Source organism: Hydra vulgaris, chromosome 13 (assembly GCF_038396675.1).
Source record: "Hydra vulgaris chromosome 13, alternate assembly HydraT2T_AEP".
Taxonomy (NCBI): Eukaryota; Metazoa; Cnidaria; class Hydrozoa; order Anthoathecata; family Hydridae; genus Hydra; species Hydra vulgaris.
In genome coordinates this window covers 28,852,501-28,870,000 of record NC_088932.1, presented here as the reverse complement: position 1 = coordinate 28,870,000, position 17,500 = coordinate 28,852,501, and the positions used below count along the sequence as shown (strand labels likewise).

Sequence of the window (17,500 nt, the reverse complement as noted above, 5' to 3'; positions counted from 1 at the left end):
CAAAGTGCACCACAGATGAGCATTTAATAGGAAGATCACGCCTCCTTCCTAACCGATGTTGCAAAACTTGCCTAGAGGTGGAGTTTGAACCATGGATCCTTTGCTTCTGAAGCAAGTGCGCTACCACTGCGCCACTGCTGCTCAAATATATATCTTACACTCCTTATTTAGGTGAGCAGTCTGACATCATACTGAAATAGCCTGCTGCTGGGGGCTTCAGTACATACATTGACTGACAAAGAGCCTGACTCGCAGTGGAGTGCTGCTATATCGATTAAAGGTTTGGCATGGGGCAGCAATCTTTTCTTTCATTATTCTTTTTTCTTTTTTTTTTCTTTTGCTGAAACTTTATATTTAATGTAACAAAACTATCACAATGTAATGATAAATCAAAAAATAATGGCATATTTTATGCAATTGATAATAATTTTTCATAAAATGATTATTACTTGTGAAATTTTCATACCATTCTATAATGATAGAAGTATCAAAGAAAAGGTAAATACTAAAAACTTAAATAAATATTGAAGAATATGCATGAATAATGTTTGAAGAGTAAGTTTTATATAAAACATTTCTAACAACTAAATGTATAACAAACCTCACGACCTTTTAAAGTAACCAAAGCAGCCAATGGCTTTGCATAAAATCTTGATTCACTGAAACCTAGGCAACCGTACATACTGAAAAAAAAAATAATAATAAACACCATTAAATTTCCATCATTTGAAAAAAAAATATCATCTGCTTCAAGCGGGAGTATTTTAATCAGACAAAACTATAATGGACAAAATATGAAAGTTTCAAGTCATAAAAGCAACATAAATAGATGAACTTAAGTAAATAAAACATTTATAAAAAAACATGGTTCTAAATAATGCAACTTATTTGGGTTTAGATAGACAAAAAAAATTTCTGATACTTTAAGTTAAAAAAAAACATTTATCTTTTTAGTTTGAAAACTTTAACTTAATGCAGAAAGAATAATAAACTTCTGCTAGAAAGTTTTGCTTTGTTTATGTTTACTAATTTTTAATGACACATTTCTTTTTAATTTTACAAAAAAATGGGGTCTTTAATTTGTGTTGATTTTTCAAACTTATTTTTGAAATAAAATAGCAACTAATTAACTAAAGATTTTTTTTATTTTTTGTGTTAACTTTTTTTTTTAATAAACTACTCCAGCCTGAAGCAACTTAATACCAAAAAATACTGGTATCTAATAAGTATCAAATAAAAAAAAAAATCATATATAAACCTGTTAGCTGTTAATTTTAAAGCCTTTTGTCGAATATCGTACTAATGTTATTAAAAAAATAACTTAATATTAAGTAACAAGAATATAACACTTTAAATTCATTTTATTATACGTGTTATATTTATTTTTTTTAAATTATAAATAATAAATAAATTTATTTGTTACAAATTATAAATAATAAATAAATTTATTTGTTATAAATTGTAAATAATAAATAAATTTACTTGTTATAAATCATAAATAAATTTATTTACAAAATATATTAATAAATTAAATTACAAAATAAATATGCATTCATAGTTGTGAGAATATTTATAAAAAATATTCTCACAATTATGAATGCATATTTATTTAACATTTCTGACCTCACACTGAAACAGAGGGCTTCAGTACATACATCGACTATCTTATAGCCTACTGCTGTAAAGGAGTGCCACTACATCGACTAAGGGTTTGGCATGGGGTCAAAACCTTTTCTTTCATTATTCTTCATTTTTGTCTTCTTTTTCTGAAAATGCTGTAAGCTATAAATGTTGGAAAAACTAGTAACTAAATATACTATTGTAGATTTTATAATTATAGTAGAATTACGCTATCTGAGTAGATATAACAATTTATTACAATTACGATATTACTTGTTAAAAAATTATTAATGTTAAAAAAGTAAAAGTAAAAGCGTGAATATTTAAACAATTTTAAACAGTTTTCAAGTCCAAGTATAAGCATAAACTTCAATTTTTTTTTTTTGAAAAAAATCTTTTTGAACAGAATTAAAATAAACTTTTTCAAATTAAAATTTTTTAAAATGAAGTTTTTGAAGAATGTTTCTACTTTTTAGACTATTTTTAAGAAACAAAAAAATGATGCTTTTACAAGAGAATTATAGCTATTAAAAATGTTTACGACTTATAAAACCATTATTTTAGCAAAATTTATGTTTGATTTTCAGGAAATGACCCTGCTACGCCATTTGGTATTATGAGTGTGTCACTGCAGTTTCAATTAAATTAAATTTATTATTATTGTAAGTGAACGTTAAAAATTTGCAAAATTTTTAAAAATTTTAATTTTAAGAAGACTTAACTCTCTTTTTCAAATAGATTTCTTTTTAAATGAATTCCTAAAGAAAGCTTGTGTATTTATATTAATATAATAAAAATATAAAAAAAATATTTTTCATATTTTTATTTTATTTATTTTCATATTTTTATTTTATTATTTTCATATTTTTCATTTGCATTTTTCATATTCTATTAGAAATTTTATCTTAAAATAATTTTTACTTGGAAGCTTTTTATGCATTAACAATATACAAGATTTAAATAGAAATATTGCTATGGCTAATATTTGCAAATAAATGCCTTTGAGTATATTAAGTATATTTATTAGTTAAGTAACTTAACTTTATGGTTGTTTTGATTGGTAAATTTATTATGATGTACTTTATATATTAAGTAAATTTTACTTTAAAATAGAAAAACACTATTGGCTTCTGCACAGAGATTTAAAGTAACTCAAATTCAAAAGCACTTTATATATAATACACACAACACACACGCAAAAAAAAAAAAAAAAAAAAAAAAAAAACCTGCAAATAAAGATCTGACTGTTGAGGTGCTGTTTTAAGAAGCTGTTTCACCTAAAAACAAATACTTACAAAGTTTTTTAGAATATTATTGTAAAAAATATACTTAGCATTATAGATGGAAAAAAAAACCTACAATCATCTGTGTGTTTATTTACAACACATCCATTCAACAATGATTTTATGTAACTTTTGCTAAGTTAAAATTATTTACATAAATAAAATTCTAAATTAAAAGTCAATAAACTAAAGTTTGTTTAAAAAAATGTCAGCAAAAAATATTACATCTTAAACTACAGCAAATAAATTAATCTCTTAATGACATCTGACTTAACCATAAATTACCATATATATATATATATATATATATATATATATATATATATATATATATATATATATATATATATATATATATATATATATATATATACTTTTTAAAATGTTATTCACCTCCCAAGGCTGAGAGGCCCACTACAGTCAAAGAGGCTACTTATTGTGCTTACAACCTCTTAACTCTTTAATTTTGAAACATGAATTTTAAAGAACAAGGCTGCTCCGCGGGGAAACGAGTTGAGCACGATAATACAAGGGATCTGGTGAGGATCTACCTTGGAACTTCTTGCTTATGAAATGAACGATTTACCACTACACTACAACCGCATTAAAGAAAACATTTTACTTTGATGCGTATTTGTTATATAATTTATTATAAAATTATTCAAGATATAATATATACTTTATATATTATACTATATACATGTATACTTTGTATAAAAACTCTGCTTTGTAACTGTTGCTTAGTTACAATAAAGTTGAGAAAATTTTAAGAGATTTTAGTCATTATAATTCTATAAAAGCTTATATAAAGACAATATTGTAGTATTTTCAAAAATTTTAGATTCTAATTTTTTTAACTTGAAGATATTGTTTAAAAAAATTCTAAAAAAAAGTCAGAAAAAAAATACTAATGCTCAGATACTTTTATGGAATAAAAATTACCTGTTTTCTCCGTTCAACTAATCTTTTTAATTCAGTTGGCAAGACACCTGCTTCTAAATCTGGAGACAGTATGCTTGGCAACTCTTCTTCCTCCTAAAAAAAAAAGGTTATTATAAAACTATAAAAACACATTCTTATAATTTAAACTTTTGACCAAAAAAATATTGAAAATAATTTTTCATTCCTAAAACTAGTATAACTATATATAATAAAAATTAGGTATAATAATATGATGTTAAAAAGTGTTGAAGTTGGTACATGACATCATTAAGCCATTTTTTAAGTCTGTTGCATCTAAACCTGTTTATTTAATAACAACTTTTCTGTTTACATATAAGCTAGATTTAAACGAATTTATTAGGAAATGTTTTTTACATAAGTGGCAAAATAAATGGCTTCCTATATACCTTGTAATAACAACTTTTTCTTTTCATTTAGCCCAAGTATTTTGACATAAAATAACTTTTACTTGTTGATTATACATGTGTAAAAATACATAAATAATAAACATATATAAAAATAAAAAAACATTTAACCTCTGCGCCATTACTGAATGTTTCCCTTGATACAGTAGTAAAGCAAATATTATACTCTTGTATAATGGACGGATAAAGACTATTGAAGTCAAGCAATAAGATGTATTTGTCATAAAAACCTAAATTAGAGAAAAAACAAAACAAACAAAAAACTACAAAAAATGAACAACAACAACAAAAATAAGCAAATATATTATAACACCAACAGTCAACAAACATCATTTTATCACTTAGCAACACTTTATCACTTTTTAACACTTATTAAAATTATTTTATTAAGCTTTTTTTTTATTATTTATAAAATCCTATCAATATTGGAGAGGTGAATACATGAAATTAAAACAAGCACTAATCACCTTTCTTTGGTTCTAATACTAAACCCCCAGCATAAGTAGGTTTTTTGCGACTCTTTTTTGACACTCCTGTTTGCTTTACATCTTTATCTTTGTCATTTAACTTTAAATCTTTTTTTGATCCATAAGATTTATCAGGAAGAATATAGTTTTTTTTGAAAAATGCATGTAGAAGCAAATATTCATTTCTTTCTGATCGACCTCCTAGTAAAGTTCGTGACTAAAATATATTCAAAAACACATCTTAAATTAAACTTTCCTTTTTCTTTATTATAACATGTAAAAGGTAGAAGTTTTTATTGCAAAATACAACAAACAATTTAACATTATATATAACAATCTATTATTATAAATAGCATAAATAAGTTTGACAAGTCATAACTAATAAAAATAGTATAAAAAAAAAATTGTACTAAAAAAAGTTTTACTAACTTAGATCCTATTATAAAAATTACATATCTCTTAATTTAATTAAAAATATTTTTATTTTAAAAACTTAAAATGCTTTACTGCTTCTATAGAAACATATGATCTAAACTATACGTGTGTTTACTTGTTCTCATTGATTGTTTGAACTCTACTAAGAAGTGTATTAAATTGTTCAAACTTATGGTCTAAACTCTACTAAAATGTGTATTTTCTTGTTTTCACTTATAGTCTTAACTCTTAACTAAAATGTGTATTCTTTACTCAAAAGTAAAGAAAACACAAAAATAAATACTGTTTATTAAATTGATTTTTAAAATTTAAATATATACCATTACATTCCCACAAATACCAGTTATTTGGTAAGCTAGTGGCAAAATATTTAGTTCATACATTAACTGCAATTGATACAGAGCATCTGCTCGATTGTAATTCAACATATTTAAAAGATTTTCTGTTTTCTGAAGATTTTTAAGTATTTCTTCGGGTAATAAATCACTGCGTTGCTTTTTTAAAACAATACTGCATATCTCTAAAAAAAAAAAACAATAAAGATATCTTTACATTGAAGAATCATTTATACCAGTCTTAATTAAGTTTTTTTATTGGTATGTTACAATGTAGTATTACAATTTTTTTTCAAATAGTACCATGGTTGCTGCTTAAATAAGCACCTTTTGTTTTTCGTCTACCAAAACTTAATGTTGTGTGATTCATCATTAATCTTATCATTAAGACCTCTTTTTACTGTTACTATTCATATCAAAAACATCAATACTTTAGAACTCTTTCCTGTCTTTATGTTAACAGCTTTTTGTCTTCTATCAACCTTTTTCTTGCTCTTTAACTTTTTTTGTTTATTTCCTATTAACTTCCAACTTAAATACTCTTCCCTACCAAAATGTAGGGAGGTCTAATAGTCTAATAGTTAGGGGGAGTGGACACAACAGTAAAACTAGATTGGGGTGTCATAACTGCCAAGGTGAGCGGAGTTACTAGATGTATTTTATTAGAGTATAAATAGAGTATAAGGTGTATTCTACCAATTTTATATACTTTTTATGTTTGTTTGGGTAGGGTGTTAATTCTAAGGAGAAGGGAGGAGGGGGGGCAATAAGTGTTAACCCCCTACAATTAGGTAAGGAAGAGTAGATTATCTGCTTGATTAGAGAGCTATTATCTGTTTTGGAAGTTTTTAGAAATTTGATATAAAAAATGATTCCTGATTAATTTCTTCCTAAAATATCTTGTATGATTAATAAATGTCTTTGGTTTTTCCTCAATGATTAAATAATTTGGTAAAAACTAATTTTTTTGGTTTTAATATTGTCAAAAATAAAATAAAAAGTTTAGTTCTTATGACAATAACTGAAACCATATAAACCATATAAACCATATATCAATTATAAAGTGTGTTTGTGTAAAAGTTGCTAACATAAAAAAAATGATTTGAAAAAATCAGTACTGTAATTAGATTACAAAATTATTGAGAAGTGTATTGTTATTAAATCTAAAGATTTATTATTGATACACATAATATATAAAATCAGACTAATATATACTTATTATATAAAATAAAACTTAAGTGTGAAATTTGGAATTAAAATAGATTATAGTTATACTATTTAGATCTTAAATTGTTACAAAAAAAAATTAAAATATTCACAACAAATAAAGCATAATGTAAATAATAGCATAATATTAATAAGTATTTACCTGTTAAATCATAACTTTTACATCGAATGAGTTCTTTAGCACTAATTTTTATGTCACATACTAGTCGCCCACAGGCTATAACTTTATCTGTAACATTAAAACCTTGCTTCCCATGCTGAATTTTAAATAATTACACAGAATTTAAAATAATTAATTTAAAAACAGGTAATAAATGACAATATAATAATAATACAAGGATAAAAATCAAGGATAATAAAAAATAAAACACAGCAAAAAAAAAAGAAATTCTTATAATACAATTCTGCCTAAGTAACTATTCTAAGTAACTATATTTTTTAAACCCAATCATTCAATTTTAATTATTCAATAAATCAATTTTGAGAGAGTTAAAAGAAATGAAGCCATATACTTTCTCTTATTTAACAGTACTTCTGTAAGGATACCGAAAGTCTCTATAGTTAAATGGTTTTGTGGTAAAAGCCAAAGATATTTTGAAATTTATATTCAGAAAAATATTGAAAACTATTTGCAGCCCAAAGAAAATAAAGTAGAGCCCTTTTTTTTGTAAAAAAAAATTGCATCTATATCAAAATATGATTCCTGCAAATATAAACAATTGCAAGAAAATTAGATAACCAACAAGAAAATAGGCCACATGTAAAAAACACACCATAAAATGACTATTTTTTTTTGTCAATGTGTGGCCATAATGCTTATATCACTTAAAGACATAAATAAAAACAAATGCTATTCTGGCATAAAAATTCCATAAAAAGCACCCATAGATAGAACTTTTTAATTGAATATTAAAAGCTTTAGTATTGGCCTTGTGTAGTCAATAAGGATTGGACCACATATATGCAACTTTATGTTCTATAGTCATAAAAAATCTCTTCATACTTTTGATAAGTTTTGTTTTGCCTGTAGTAACTAATGTTATTGTGTTCAGAAAGCATTTTTTTAAAATTTTGAGTTCAAATCTTACAAAATTTAGCAGAATGCAATGCTAACAAAATTTGGGATTTGATTCTAGGTTTAAATTAGCAACACTTACCCACAGTAATGGTCACACTTACCCAAAGTAGTAGATAGCTTCATAAATAAAAGAAAGCAATTTTTTTCTTCCTAAATATCTTACAGGATTTGTTATGGGCAACTAATTTAGAACTTTTCATAAAAAAAATATTTAAAAAATTTTTAAATGCTTGATTAAATTTTTATTTTATATTTTAGAAACCTGATGAAATTATCAAATTTATGAACATTTTGTTTTAGATTGAAGTGCAAAATAAATAGAAAAATAAAGTGATTAAAATCTGATAAAATGATAAAACATTAAAATCTGAAAAATATATATTATATGAACTTTAAATACAAAAAGTTGGTTTTAAAGAAAGCAATTCATATTAAACAAACATCATCATCATCATCATCATCATCATCACCACCACCACCACCACCACCACCACCACCACCACCACCACCACCACCACCACCACCACCACCACCACCATTTTCATCATCATCATCATTATTAAAGTTCAAAAATTATTTGTACTGAATGTGTGAGTTCAATGACTTAATTGAAAATTCACTGAAAATAATAAGAATTTCACTAAAAAAATCTGTACAATTGAGACAAAAAAAGGAAATCAAGACTTACTAAGTGTTTAGGCATATTGGCTCTTTTTAACCTTCCAATTTTTGACCAATGTGGAATCTTAAATGATAACAAACATAAAAGTATTTATCACTCAATCATTAATTTATAATGTAATTATTTTTTAAGAAAATTCACCTTATTAAAATCTAATCTATGTAACAGCACATCAAAAACAAAATCTTGTATATCATGACCCTAAGTATAGTAATAAAATATAAGTGCATATAGTTATAAAATATATTGCATGGCAACACACAGATTTTCTTTTTTTTAAATAAATAACAAAACAACTTTGTGTAACCAAAATTACCACTATAACATCAGGATCAATAGTAAGAATTTTTGCAAGAAGAAGGCCTAACATAGATCTCTCAGATGCACAGACTTGAATTTTTGTGTTCTAAAGTTAAGAATATTAATTTTTAACTACTTAATAATTTAAACTATTTAACCCTAAATCTTACAAATGTTTTATTTTTTTACAAGTTAAATTTAAAACTTACATTTTTTTGTATAGTTGATTGAAAATCATAAGGTAACAGTTGATCAGAAGGTTTTGTAACAACTGCATAGAAAAATTTATTTTTAACATAATTTATTTTTGTAAATTATATGATTGATTTTAAATAAAAAAAAGAAAGCAAAAAACTTAATTATAAACATAAATTCATATATGATGGAAACATCAAATAAATATTATTTAATTAGAATTAATTAAATAATGCCACTAAAATATCTATATTATTATTTTCAAGTTAAGTTTTAAGTTAAGGCCACTTAATTATTTTTTTAATGTTAATTCACCTCTCCAGGCCGAGTAGGCCACTTTAGTGAAGGAGGCTTCAATTGTGGCCACAATCCTCTTTCAACTCTATACCTCTGAAACACAAACCTTAACAAACAAGGCCGCTGAGTGGAAAAATAAGTTGAGCAGTACTACCAGGTATGTGGAGAATCAAACGTGGAACTTCTCGCTTATAAAGCAAGCACTTTACCACAACACCACTACAGCACATTTAACTAGAAGTCTTTATTGACTATATCATTTCAGTCTGTATTGTATTAACTGCTTACTTTAACATTTTTTCACTTTAAACACTAATTTTATTTAATAATAAACAATTTCTATACTTCTATACTTAAAATGCTACAAACGATAAAAAACAGCATCATTTATTTTATTAATTTATACTGTTTTAATTATATTTTATCAGTTTGTTTTTGTTTTTTTTTGTTAGTTTTTTTTATCAAAAGATTTATCAAGCCATAAACACAATGTAATATATAATGACAGATATGATAGAGATTGTCTCAAAAGAATCCTTCCTACTATTTCTAAGTTTTTAGATATATTTTAAAAAGTTTACAATCCCGAAACAATTGTCCATAGATGTAAATATCGTGTCAAGGAAAGGACATCTATCCTTCAACGTTTATAATTCTTAAAAAATGGGAAAATACAGAATGCTTTGTGCAGCTAAACACAGCTTATAATTTTCACATACATTAAAAAAGGAGAAATCTTTTGTTGTTAACAAAACATTTTACTACAATATATAAAACAATGAAATGGGAATCAAAAAGACTTTAAACCTAATTTAATTCAACCAATTTGATTCAAAACCAAACGATTTTGACAATAAATTTAGCTGATATTGTAAAAAATGAAAAAGTCTATAAGCCAATTTGTATGACCAATTATAACAAATATGTGAAAAGTTTTTAATTATGCCAATCAATATTTATTGCATTACTTAATAACACATAGTAACAAGAATTGGGCAAAAAAAAATGTTTCTAATAATCTGTTATACTTCTTAATACATATAATTACAAAGATTTTGACATGATATAGCAAATAAATGGATAAGCAAATAAATGTAACTTACTCTGCAAAATTAAAATAATTCTGTATCAAGTACATTGGCTACATCAAGAAGAAATAACTTTCCAAAAAGATTATCAAAAAACATATATGCATAAATAAATAAATTTTTTTACAGATGGCAAAAAATTAAAACCCAAGCAACTGTGATGTATTTTAAACTCATTTAAGTACCACACTTTAGAAAAAACTAAGTACCACACTTTAGAAAAGTATTGTTGAGTGTCTTATTGTTTTAGAAAACAATTTCTTAAATGTAAATTTGTCAATTTAGTTTTAGAATAAAATATACAGATAACTTATTAAAGTTTTTGTTAAAAATATACAGATAATTTATTAAAGTTTTTCTAAAAAATATAAAATAATAGCACCACAAAAACCACACACTAAATAAAGGCATATTTTAAAACTATGTAATAAGTTTCAAAACGACGTACTGAAAACCCTTCCTGGAGACAAAACTATTTATCCTCGGTTACTATTATTTACTCTTTCAAAAAGCCATTGATTTTTTACTGTGCACCATCAACAAAAATGAAAATAAATTTTGATCTAGACCAATTTAAGGATTTGAGGAAGTTGCGATATTCTGTTGTGAAGATTCTGATTACTTATTTTTTTTTTTGTAAATATTTTTTACAACAAAAACTGCATCACCCATTAGTACCTCTAAGACTACATTAGTTTTTCTTTAATATGCAATAACGTATCTATTTTATTATATTTCTTTGTCAAAACATTTAAAATTATTACACCAAAAAGGAGAACAAAAATCAAAAAAATACACTAATTTCCATAAGCTGACATAACATTTGAGGGAGGGGGGGGGGGTATGGAGAGAAGAGGGTATGGAGAGGGGACCTATTTAAATAGTGGTAAGTAGAAGATAGTGATAAATTAGAGATAGATCATTAATAATATTATTCCAAAGATTATTTTAGAAGACAAATACCATATTATTCAGAAGATTAGGATGAAACTTAAAGAGGACGGAAAATGGAAAAATCTTAACATACCAAAAAATGAAAGATATACTAATTAAATGAAAGAAAAAAATATATATGCTCAGTACCCAGCATAGTTGCATCTGTTTCTACACTTCAAAAAAATACTTTTGTTAAAATAAAATTATAAGTTTTTAGTGGAGGTAAAACATTTGGCTTCTTATTGGATGAAAGCAAGCAACTTCTCCATTGGCTTCTTTCTTGATGAAAAACCATTAACTCTGGAAACCATTACCTATTTTTGGATAAAAAAAATCTATTGGCATATTTCTCAATAAAACAGCCTTTGGCTTATTTCTAGATTAAAAAAAGGGCTGGGTTATCTCTAAATAATAAGCCATTACCTTCACTCTGTATTTAATGAACTTTTTCTGAGTGAAATGGCATTGGCTAACAGATGCACAGTTTTAAATTTTTAATAAACTAGGTTTGTTTGAAACTTTTTAGTGTTATTTGATTGACTACAAAACTAAACAAAATAAAAGTTTTTAGGGACAAAACTATATTTTTATTAACCCTAAAAATATATCAATAATTTTCTTTCTTAATTAAATATGAAGAATTTTAAAAATTTTAAAGACATATTTGAACAATATCATTTTTTTTTTAAATTTATTTTGCTAGAATTACCTGTTTAAAATCGAAGTATAAACTTACAGCAAAAACTATTTTTAAAACATTGATCTGAAGCACCACGATCAAGAAATACTTCTGGATTAACAAGACCACATATGGATATTATCTGAACAGTTTAGAAAGAGAAAATCAAAACTAAATTTTCAACATCTTTAATGAAAACTGCAAAACAAAAAATTTCTAACCTCGTGTGCATTAGTTTTTGAAGTTTTAGCAAGCATGGATAAACTTAAGACGATCTAAAATATTTCTTATATTTAGATTTGGAGTCTCAAATCTTGTATCTTTAATGTACATTTGCTAACAGATTACAACTAACAGATTATAACTAACAGATTACAGCTAACAGATTACAACTAACAGATTACAACTAACAGATTACAACTAACAGATTATAACTAACAGATTACAACTAACAGATTACAACTAACAGATTACAACTAACAGATTACAACTATCAGAAAAATTGCACGTTTTAGCACTCAAAAAACTAAATTTCAACTTTTACAATCTCTGACAAACAATCTGTTTGTTGTCATGACATTGTTTGACATGGTTTCAAGCTATAATTTATATAACACATAAAATTATCTTACCAAAGGTGGAGGGGGAATACTTTCTTCAACAACTGTAATGAAAGTCGGCCTATCAACAAAGGCCTGACAGAAAATAATATAAAATTAATAAATCATTTATATACCTTGAAATAACAAACACAAATTATATTAAATGTGTTACTACCAATCTTATTTTTAAAGAATTACCTCAACTCTACACCAACTGACAGCTTGTTTTGGAATCTCTGAAAAATATTTGCAAAAACTGTCATTTAATTTTAAAGGAGAGTATAAAAAAGTTGTTTTGATAAAGCTAGGAAAAAACCTTTTAACTCTTATATATAGGGTGGATATACTCTGATAAAATAATATTATAGGGTCAATATTCTCTGATGAAATAGCAGAAAATAGTAATCAATCCTTTTTATTAACCTTTAAGAAAATACTACATAGATGCGTGATATAAAAATTCTCTAATTATATAACTTTAATAATTAAGTTACATTTTCTCAATTTTACTTTGATAATAATAAAAATAATAATAATTAATAAAATAAATAACAATAATAAAAATAATAAGAATAATTAATAAAATAAAGTTAATTTAATGGTTTAGAAAGTAAATGTTTTTATCAATGTCATATAATAAATAAAGCATACAATATTGTTCTCACCGTGAATTTATTCACATAAAATGAATTATTTTGCTTTGGAAATAGAGGTAGCAATCAATTCAAAATAATTCAATTTATTGTTGGTCAGATTTATATCTTTTCTTTAAAAAAAAAAATAAAAAACCTTTTCCAATATGTTATGTATATTAAACAAGACATGAAAAGGTTTCATTTTATGTATGTTAAACAAGACATAAAAAAAGTTATGCTTTTTCAAAAGCTGAAAATTTTTTGTTAATATATTTGCAAATATTTCAAGTCATATGCTTTTAGATTTAAAGTTTAACATTAACAGCCCTCGGAATTAGGGTCAGCATTCAGCAATGCTGACCTAAAATGCTTGAGGTCAACAAAAAATTGCTGACCTCCTTTCTATATTTTATGGTAAAAACTTTATTATCAAATTTTTTTGCCCATCTCTAAAAGATTGAGGTCTGCAAATTATTGCCTACCTCATTTTTCCTAGTTCAGAGGGTTGAAGTAATGAGTAAAGATGCTTAGTTAAAATGTATTTAAATTTAAAATTTGTGTAACATTGTGTGACATGTGCAGCATTTATGTAACATAGCATTGTGTAACATTTGTGTAATTAAATCTGTGTGAACTTACCTATAATTATTTTAACTTACCTATAATCTGAAAGGTTTATAGCTTATAAGATGAATTGTGTTTTACTATGACAACTCCCAAAGAGCATTTAAATATTTTAAATACCTTTTTTTTAGAGTTATGGGTTTTAAAAAAAAGGTATTTACTAGAATAAAATTGTCACAATTTCTAATTCAATGAATATTGATAGATGAGTGAATAAATAAATTAGTTAAAATGGTTATTTCTCCGAAGGTTAGAAGAAATATCAAAAATAACTGTATCAATTTTTGTTTAAAAATGTTCTTTTGTTTATATGTAAACTTAGGTAACTGATTGTTATAATTATAACATTAAAATATTTAATTAAATAACTTAATATAATTTAATTAAAAGTATATCAACCAAGGTTGATCTACTTTTGGGAAGAAACTTCACTTGCAAGGTGACCTTTGAAGAAGGAAGATAAAGAATGATGTTGTGCAACCTTTGAAGAAGGAAGATGAAGAATGATGTTGGGCAACCTTTGAAGAAGGAAGATGAAGAGTGATGTTGTGCAACCTTTGAAGAAGGAAGATGAAGAATGATGTTGTGCAACCTTTGAAGAAGGAAGATGAAGAATGATGTTGTGCAACCTTTGAAGAAAGAAGATGAAGAATGATGTTGTGCAACCTTTGAAGAAGGAAGATGAAGAATGATGTTGTGCAACCTTTGAAGAAGGAAGATGAAGAATGATGTTGTGCAACCTTTGAAGAAGGAAGATGAAGAATGATGTTGTGCAACCTTTGTCAAAAAGTAATTAAAGTAATTTTTATCTTAAATTTTATTATTTTGTTTAAATTTTATTTAAATCTTATTTTATTATTTTGTTTAAATTTTATTTAAATCTTATTTTATTATTTTGTTTAAATTTTATTTAAATCTTATTTTATTATTTTGTTTAAATTTTATTTAAATCTTATTTTATTACTTTGTTTAAATTTTATTTAAATTGAATGAATGTTAATCATATCATTGTTGAAAAATTTATTATTTTTTTAAAAAATGTTTTCTTTTTGTTTTATTTTTAAATATTTTATTAAGTTCATTGTTGAATGTTAAAGTGGTAATCTGCTTGTTAGTTTATAACAGTTTGTAATTGCTGATTATGACTCTGTTTATATATTGTTACATATAAAAAAAAATTAAATTAATTTATGCTGAACTTAATAGTAGTTAGTAGTAGTGCCCTTTCGAGCGTGTTTGACATGGAACTTGTGACGGTCATTGTAACCAAGGTAATAGCAAGATACAGTTGCAACACTTTTTTTTATAAGAAAGTGTGAACAAAAGTGAATGCAAATATCTAACTTATGTAAACTTTAACTATGTAATATGAGAACATATACCAAGTTTTACAGTATAAGTTTTACTTGAAAAGTGCATTGCGACAACATCTTCTTAATTTTGATTATAGCATTAATTTGCTGTTTTATGAAGTCTTTCGTTTATATTTAAATATTATTAAAAGCTCTACCATTCAATACACATAAATGGCCAAAGAGGTTAGCTTGCAGAGTTTCTGATGCAAAGCGACATGGTTTAAACCCCACTATTTGCACTTTTTTCAAATATTCTTCGATTTTTACAAAATAAATAATACAAAACAAAACACTTTTGAAGATCTATATATATTATATACATAACATATATTAAGGCAAACAAAAAACTAACAAAGGGAAAGGGAAAGAATTAAAAAAAAAAGTAATTTGCTGTTTTATAAAATGTTATTAAATGTGCTCAGGTAATTAGTCCTTATAAGCTGCGGGTGGTTTGAAAAAAAATTATGGTCTATAACTTAATAAAGAAAAAAACTAATAAGCCCGTCATGCTGCTCCAGAAGGTGCTGATGCCAAGGCAAAAAAAAAAAAAAGTCTGTAGCTAGAAAAAACTTGAAAACTTTATTTTGACAATCAAGTCTTTTTTGTTTTAATATATACAGCCAGATTAATTTTTTAAATGTGTTGTGTTAAGGGTCAGATTTTAACCCTTGAAAAATGACATCAATAACAATGCATTAAACCACTGAACTATCGAAGTTATGTAAAAGTAAGAAATTTTGTAAATTTCTTATAAAGGGAAAAAGTACTTAGATTATTTTTTTTCTCTTGAGTTTCTTTTAATGAATTGTTTTTCTACCATTGACTAAAAAATATTGAAGTAAATAAGGGATAAGTATAGGAATGATCGGTGTGGAGTAGATAAGTATAGAAATGATCGGTTTGGTGAAGATTCATATCTTAATGGTCTGGACAGCTAGTTATCTATAATTATTATATATTTATATAATTATTATCAGGTGTTTACTTTGTTAATGACCTTGAATTGTAGCAACTCTTTTCAAAAATATGTACTGATATTAACTTGATTTTTTTTTTAATTTTATAAATAAAACATTAAATTTTATGTCAAACAAGTTTCAATATTTCAAACTTCATGTATTTAATGCTAAATTGTAATTGACAATACATAACTAAAAAATGTGAATATAAGTAAATGGAATTTTTAAGACAGTATAAACTTTTAAGACAACTATTCAAATGATTAACTTACGTGGAAACTTAACATCAATCCAAGATGGTCCTTGTAACTTCTGATTGAGAAATAACAACTCTAAGCTAAATTAAATCTTGCCTAATGAAATAATGAAATGCCTAAAAATATTAAAACAAATTTCAAATCTTTATTAGATCTTAGTTGATTACCTTGTTGTGTTTGATCCAAATATATGACTGAATGTTTCACCTTTTAAATCTGATTGTAGTTGTGGTTGGTCAGCCTAAATTTAATTTTATGGCTTTTTTATAGTTATTATGAACATTTATTAACTTTTGTTTTGTATTTAAGCCCAATTATAATACTCTACTGTTTTCTGAAAGTTGAAGCAAGAGCAGTGAACTAACAGAAACTAAGACTTAAATTTAAACTAAGACTTATAATTTTATATTAACTAATGTTTTACTTTTAGTAACTTACTTATTCCCTTTCTTTAGGAAAAATTCTAGTGCAGTTCTAGATTACACTTGAAAAATTTTTACCCCTTAATCTAGTTCTTTTTTTATTATTGCAATCAAACTTAAAAATCAAAGTATAAGTAAAATATTAAAAATCTTTAACTAATAAAATTGATACACACATGTTATTTTAGTTAGAAAACTAGAGCATAAGACTCCTACTTAAAAGTAATAGTATTTAAAAATTAAAAAAATAATGATAACAACAAAATTATTTAAAAACTATTTTTAAATTTAACTTTGAACTTTTTTTTACACTATAGAAAAACTTACACTGTACACCAGTTCCAGATACTCTGCTTCATATGGTACTTCAACTTTATCAAAAGCATACTTCTTCAGAACTTTCTAGAGAAAAAAAAAACACTATAGTTTTTACACACAATCTATAATACATGAATACTTACGTAACAAATGTGTGACATAATGTGAGTGTCTTTATTTTTAAAAAAAAAATTTCAAGATAAGGAATTCAGTAAATCAAAAAATGTAAATACCCGACATTTAAACTCCATGATTTTGTTTTTAGCAACAGCACCTTGATGAAGCTCCTAGAAAGTTAATAACATCAATTACAAAATTCATATACATTCCCATTTTAAT

At 25.1% G+C, this 17,500-nt stretch overlaps 1 protein-coding gene across 1 annotated transcript in view; it reads right to left on the bottom strand.

The window, feature by feature from the left end:
* The window catches only part of LOC100213709 (DNA polymerase alpha catalytic subunit), a 79,201-nt gene that overhangs the window by 18,899 nt on the left and 42,802 nt on the right, over nt 1-17,500 (bottom strand). The window contains exons 18-37 of the mRNA XM_065815461.1: nt 17,395-17,448; nt 17,171-17,245; nt 16,589-16,662; nt 16,437-16,501; nt 12,790-12,827; nt 12,622-12,684; nt 12,211-12,264; nt 12,047-12,131; nt 9,004-9,065; nt 8,811-8,900; nt 8,636-8,695; nt 8,501-8,557; nt 6,877-6,991; nt 5,493-5,692; nt 4,738-4,954; nt 4,382-4,500; nt 3,846-3,938; nt 2,847-2,897; nt 1,259-1,299; nt 602-683 (exon numbers count right to left, since the gene is read on the bottom strand). Of these exons, the coding sequence (XP_065671533.1) occupies nt 602-683; nt 1,259-1,299; nt 2,847-2,897; nt 3,846-3,938; nt 4,382-4,500; nt 4,738-4,954; nt 5,493-5,692; nt 6,877-6,991; nt 8,501-8,557; nt 8,636-8,695; nt 8,811-8,900; nt 9,004-9,065; nt 12,047-12,131; nt 12,211-12,264; nt 12,622-12,684; nt 12,790-12,827; nt 16,437-16,501; nt 16,589-16,662; nt 17,171-17,245; nt 17,395-17,448 (1,695 nt within the window). The remainder of the gene's footprint in view (nt 1-601; nt 684-1,258; nt 1,300-2,846; nt 2,898-3,845; nt 3,939-4,381; nt 4,501-4,737; nt 4,955-5,492; nt 5,693-6,876; nt 6,992-8,500; nt 8,558-8,635; nt 8,696-8,810; nt 8,901-9,003; nt 9,066-12,046; nt 12,132-12,210; nt 12,265-12,621; nt 12,685-12,789; nt 12,828-16,436; nt 16,502-16,588; nt 16,663-17,170; nt 17,246-17,394; nt 17,449-17,500) is intronic.